The sequence below is a fragment of the Protomyctophum bolini genome, assembly GCF_963924005.1.
Source record: "Protomyctophum bolini genome assembly, chromosome: 19".
NCBI classification, from domain to species: Eukaryota; Metazoa; Chordata; class Actinopteri; order Myctophiformes; family Myctophidae; genus Protomyctophum; species Protomyctophum bolini.
This window is the reverse complement of record NC_137880.1, coordinates 18,122,467-18,128,466: the sequence shown is the minus strand read 5'-3', so window position 1 is coordinate 18,128,466 and position 6,000 is coordinate 18,122,467. Positions and strand designations below refer to the sequence as shown.

Below are 6,000 nucleotides of genomic sequence, written 5' to 3'. Positions count from 1 at the left end.
AGACAACAACAACCGGATGGAACTATATGGAAGGGGAAGAAAGACTTCAACATGTCTGCACTGGCTCTGCAGCCTGGGGACAGCAAATACACTATATATATATATATATATAAACATACACACATACATACGCACGCACGCATGCATTGTATAATGCGCTCACACACACACACACACACACGCACGCACGCACCCCCCCCCCCCCCCCCACACACACACACACACACACACACACACACACACACACACAGCATACTGTATAATATTAGAGAGGCACACAAAACCATAATACCGGTATAGCTTAAATCACAACTGCATTCTGTTCATTCCTATGTAAGTTGAACTGTGCAGCATTCTGGTTGTGAAGCAGACATGTTCCTATACTGAACACAACCGGTGCCAGACTTTCTTCGGCTCTCCGGTTCTCAACATTAAAGAACGCATTCATTCTCACGGGGACCCCATTTGATTGAGCTCACTTCTCTACCTGGGTTTCTACTGGTCCGTGCAAAGCCAGACAGAGGGGCGCCGCGGAGGAGTGGAAGAGAAGGGAAGGCTTGGTCACAGGGCTCACCCCCAAATATTTGTTCCAGCTCTTTTTGCAGACGAGTTCAGCTGTCAGTGCAGTTCTTTGACTGAGTGAGACAATAAATGCATTATTAATAATAATAACATCAATATTAAACAATAAAAACAGAAACAAAAGCAAGAGTTTAAAAACGTATCAAAATGAAAATAAAGGACACTGACGTCAGGCAGTGTCTTGGGAACAAACAGGGACTACTGGGTCATGGTTGAGGGGAGGGGTGGGTTGCATTGTACGGTTTATAGCTGCCCTGTATGCTTTTAATGCGCACGTTCGGTAACCTTTAAAAGGTCTTTGTCCAATGCTAGGATGCGTTTCAAACGAACACCTCCACCACCAGCAACACCTCACCACTGGAAGACCAGCAGTCCAAATAGCTGCCGGCCTTAAATGGTCAAACATTCAGGGTCCTTAAAATGGCGTGTTTGTTGGAGAAAATAAGTGCTACCTGTCTTTTCTTACCCACATTTGTTGAATAGCTTTGTTTGTTGGATGTATGTGCATGGCATCTCAGAAGGGAGAAAGCGATAACGCTTGTAGAACAGTTCTACCCTAAGATAATTTGCGCAATTCTGATTTCCCTGCACGTACATCAGCGGGAAAGCTGATTACTGTGTACAAATATTGATTCTAAGGGGAGAGTAGAAGCTCTCTCGTTTTACTTAAAAAGCACAGGGCTGGCTCATACCTCTTCTCCATGTCATCTTGATTATCCAAAGTTTAAGCTCAATTTGTATTTTTTCACGAGACAGTGGCACAATCAGTACTTTTAAATAACTGAAAATAAGCTTACGGCAAGGGCCACCATGATGTGATGAAATACAAATGAGGCTTTAAGAGTACAATGAATGATAGTGATGACAGTAAAGGGCCGCGTGTTTCATCCCATCGCTTAAGTATCGAACAATATTTACAATGACATCAAGGTAAACCTTAAAACTCTAGCAAACGAGCAAAAAGCAAAAAGAAAAGGCAAACAGAAAAAATAAATCCAATAGGTGCTACAGTATATAATATACATATGAACACAGCTGCGATTCTTCCTCTTGAAGAAAATGTTCCTAGAAGTGCCATAGTGGCATAGTTCTTAGTCTTTGTGATAAGGGTACGCCTCCCCACACCCCCCAACCCCTTTTTTTTTTTTCCTTCTTCAAACCAATCCTATCTTACATGGTTTATCAGTATCTGCCCTGCAGGCGGGATTCATATATATTTTTTCTTTTTTTGGGGTTCCTATGTTTGAGTTGCCTTCACATTGCAGTGCCCTTTGGCGAGTGGGGTTGAGGGTTCCATCGTAGAGTTATGAGGTCATCAAAGGTGAAAGGTCAAAGGACACTCTCCCATCACCCCCGTGGAAGGAAGGAAGGAGGGACGAGAGGAGAGAGAGGGACGACTGAAGACCTATTCATACTCATAGTTTTCGGTGATGAAGTTATAAGTTGACCACCGAAACGGTGGTCACCTCATCACTGAAAACTGGAGTATGATTAGGTCTTAAGTAGGAGAAGGAAGGTGGGCATAACTCCTCTGCTGGTTGGGAGTGACTGGGAGGCTCTCAGTAGCGGTGGGTCGCGTGGGAGTACTGGGAGCTCTGCTGGGATGACGATGAGTACCCCATGGTGCTCTGGGGCTGGCTGGAACCTTGGACGTTGCTTTGGTAACCAAGTCGGGAGCCGGAGAGCTGTCGGAGAGAAGATTGTGATCACAGAGTCGACCTGAATTATAGATAGAGGGTATGTGTCTATGTGATATACCTGCCAGTCTGGCAGGTATATCTCTTTGAAAACCTTTAGTGCGTCTGGCAGTGCCAGACGAGTTGGATACAAAGGCTGAAAGGCTGCATTTACATTCCAATGGGTGATTGAGGGTCACGCTCGCAATAGTTCTCAGGTCTTGTTTTTGTCTTCTCTCTTTTCTCATTGTATGGATTTTGGCCAGGCCAGAAATGAATTTGGACAGGCCTGCCCTCGCCTTATTGTATATACGCCATTGAAAGGACCACTTCACCACTTTTCAACCTGTCATTAATTATTTTCTACTCTGGTCTGTGTCTCATAGGAGGGCTGTGGGCTGTTATGAAAACGTCCTCCAGTGACATCATCGATGAGGAATACAAGCTAATCGAAACTGCAGGCTTTCTATAGTCCTGAAAAGTTGCAATGCGAAAATGGAAGCCATCGTTCTCACGATAAGAAAATCTAAACATTTTTGTAAAAACATATTGTTTAAAAAAACATCTGCCTAATGATGTCACTGGAGGACGGTTTCTAAACTGCCCAAGCCCTCCTATGAGACACAGACTGAGTAGAAAACAATTGCCATTTTTTTCATGATTATTAGTGAGGACCTAAGATAGGTTGAAAAGTGGTGAACAGTAAAGGGAAACAAACAGAAGGGTGCTGTCATCTGGAGAGGGACACAGGGGCCGTGACAACAGAGAATACACAGTAGAAAAGGAAGACGTATAGGGGAGACCAGCTCTGGTGTTATTGGTTCCTGCAGTGTTACACAAGGCTCCAGAGATGACGCATCATCCACAACAAACTCATTCGATACAGCTGTAGACACACACCAAGGGTTCATCAGGGGTTCCACTGAGAAGCTAATCCAGCCAATAAGTATGTTAAGGGTCCTACCACAAGAGATCTCTGAATACTTAATGGAGGAAAGCCTGTCCCTTTTCTAAAGGCCGGGCTTCTACAGTACAGGCAACGTTTACAATGGGAAAAAGAAAGAATCCCTCAGGTGATGGCCACTCTAAATTGTGTATAGCAGGTTTTTTCCCACCTGAAACAGCACTTGGGGGTATGAAGATCGTCCACCATCATGATGGAAAACCCATCACTGTCTCCATGTAACACATGGTAACCGTACAATATTGTTTAGTACAGTATAGTCGCAAACACATTGTAAAACAGCCATGGCCCAGGCACTTCAGTCACTACTGTAAGTGCACTGTCACAATATCAAAACAGCTGGAATGCTTGGATATAGGCTGTCAGCTGACTATAACCACATTATGTATACCATATGTATCGAATGGGGGTAGGGTACCCACAATGCAGTAAAATTGCAGGGATAGAGTGACAGTGGGATTGCACAGGGCAGATGGATCAATTAATTGAGAGAAGTAGGACACTGAAGTCTGATCGTGAGGCATTGGCAGCCAGCTTACTATTCTGTCAGTCCAATCTGCCACTCTGTTCATTGAAGCAGGATATATTTATACATTTGCTGAGGCCTGATTTTGAAGAGCCTACCAGCTGCCCACATGTAGCCGAAGCCCCTGTGTTACAGTATATATATATAACCTGAGAGCACTAGCATCACATGATCCTCCTAACCAGCAGTGTACTGTGTGCACATCTTCATGCGCTGCGCTGCGCTGCAAACTGTGCTGCGCTGCAAACTGCGCTGCGCTGCAAACTGCCCTGTGCAAGAAATCTGTCACACATTTGAGGGCTATGAGCCAAAGATAGTGCTGGCGCCAAGATTGGGGAACAACAACGAGCAGACAGGACAATGTTTTGCTGTCAAAGCAAAGTATTTTAGATACTACTTGATTCGTACTGCTATTAACTATAATAATAAACCTTGTATATAGCACCCCAACTTTCATACAAAACTGTGCTAGAGGCTTATTTCCATTGTGGTCCCTTAAGACACAAGGGGGTCTGATCTGAAAACTAGAGATAATCTGCCAGATATATAAAGGGATAATCACAATTTGTTGACTCACTGTGATACATGGATGGGTATTGTGCAATGCATGATTTTGGCCATATTATGTTACATTTCACGTCACACTGTGCAATGGGAAAAAGATAAAATCATGAATATCCACCTTTAAAATAAAGGCGAAAGCCACAAAAAAAAAGATAAAGGGAAGGTCATTGTTTGTGTTAACAGAGACTGCTATCTGTCGCTGCAGACAACTTTGTGATAGAATGTCATGTAAATGTTATAAGCTCTCTTTGGAGAATATAACAACCCGAACCCATATAGTCCTCTTCTGATAAGTCACGTTTTGTTTTGTGTTTCTTGAGATAAAACATAGTTCGTATCGTAGGTCATAGCACAGCGTGACCAACCAACCGAATTGAGCAAATTCGGTTGACAAATGACAACCCACCTCATCTACTAACCTAACCATAACCGCAAGCACGGGAACAGACGCTGGACTAATGCCCTGTTTGAATTACATGTGGTCCCCGGGACAGACAGTAGGCTGACAGGAAATGGGGAGAGAGATGGGGGGAAGACATGCAGTAATGGCCGTCGGCATCGGGAGTCGAACCCGCGGCACACTGACAGACTGGATTACCAGCCAAGGTGCCTGGACCACTGAGCCATGGCCCAGGCCCTTCCCTTTAACTTTACGTGTTGGTTGCTGGCACTGGCTTACAGTAGTCTAGCACTACCATAGCAGATAGCACTACCATGATGTAGTCAAAATGTCTGACATGGCCATAATCCTATAGAAACCCACAATGAGATGGAGAAGCTTGTAGACCGCTCTTATTGACCCTGACACGCTGAGTGACCCAAGACCAAAGATTTTGGCACGTTTATGCTACTGTATGATGTGGAAATGTCACACTTAATTTCAACACTTAAACGTCCGATAACATTGTCACCTTTAGTTCAAGGACAGCAGCTGGATGAGTAGTGAAAACAAGAAGTCTTATCTTGGCAAGAGAAAGTCAAACAAGTTACTGAACAGTGTGGCTGCCACAAAATAAGTACTATAGCTAACACATTTCTCTTGTTGTTGTTGTTGTTGTTGTTGTTGCTACATGACTGCTATAGAGCTGTACAGTATGTTGTATATATGAGCGTGTTTGCCAGTGTGTGTGTGCCTTCTGTAACAAATTCCTGCTCATAGTACTTACAATTGTACAGCAACGGGCGTCTGGGTGGTCTACAGTTAAAAGGATTTAATTGGGCAGAAAATGAAATGACGATATAAATCACCAGAGGACACAATTGTACTAACCTGGTATTCTGACTGTAGCACACCAGTGCTTGAGGAGGTGCCGGAGGGTCCGATACGAGGTTTCTTGTTTGGGGGTCCCTGGTCCTGGCCATGTTGCAGTCCTCCGCCAGTGGTGGCACCGGTGGCACCGTTGGTTTGCGCCGAGCTCTGCTGGGTGGGGGCCTGCTGAGCCTGCGTCTGTTGCTGGGTCTGAGCCTGAGTCTGGCCCGTCGTCTGCTGGTGAGCCTGGGGGGGTGGGGGCAGCCAAGATATATATGTCCAGTTGTAAAGGAAGAAAAGCATACTACCGGTATATCGTCGATGTTGGACGGAAACCTCCTATCTCCATATTCTAACTTCTTGTGTTTTTTTGTAGATTAACGCCCTACTTGACCATACTACAGCGTCACACTAAAGTTTCAAAAGTAGCATATCCACA

At 44.5% G+C, this 6,000-nt stretch overlaps 1 protein-coding gene across 3 annotated transcripts in view; it reads right to left on the bottom strand.

The window, feature by feature from the left end:
* Positions 1-2,061: 2,061 nt before the first annotated feature.
* Positions 2,062-6,000, bottom strand: part of cdk19 (cyclin dependent kinase 19) — a 56,866-nt gene continuing 52,927 nt past the window's right edge. The window contains exons 12-13 of one of the 3 annotated variants that reach the window (XM_080790775.1): positions 5,583-5,807; positions 2,062-2,267 (exon numbers count right to left, since the gene is read on the bottom strand). In XM_080790775.1, coding sequence (XP_080646901.1) covers positions 2,142-2,267; positions 5,583-5,807 — 351 coding nt within the window. In that variant the 3' untranslated portion in view covers positions 2,062-2,141. The remainder of the gene's footprint in view (positions 2,268-5,582; positions 5,808-6,000) is intronic. The other 2 variants (XM_080790773.1, XM_080790774.1) reach the window with 2 other exon arrangements.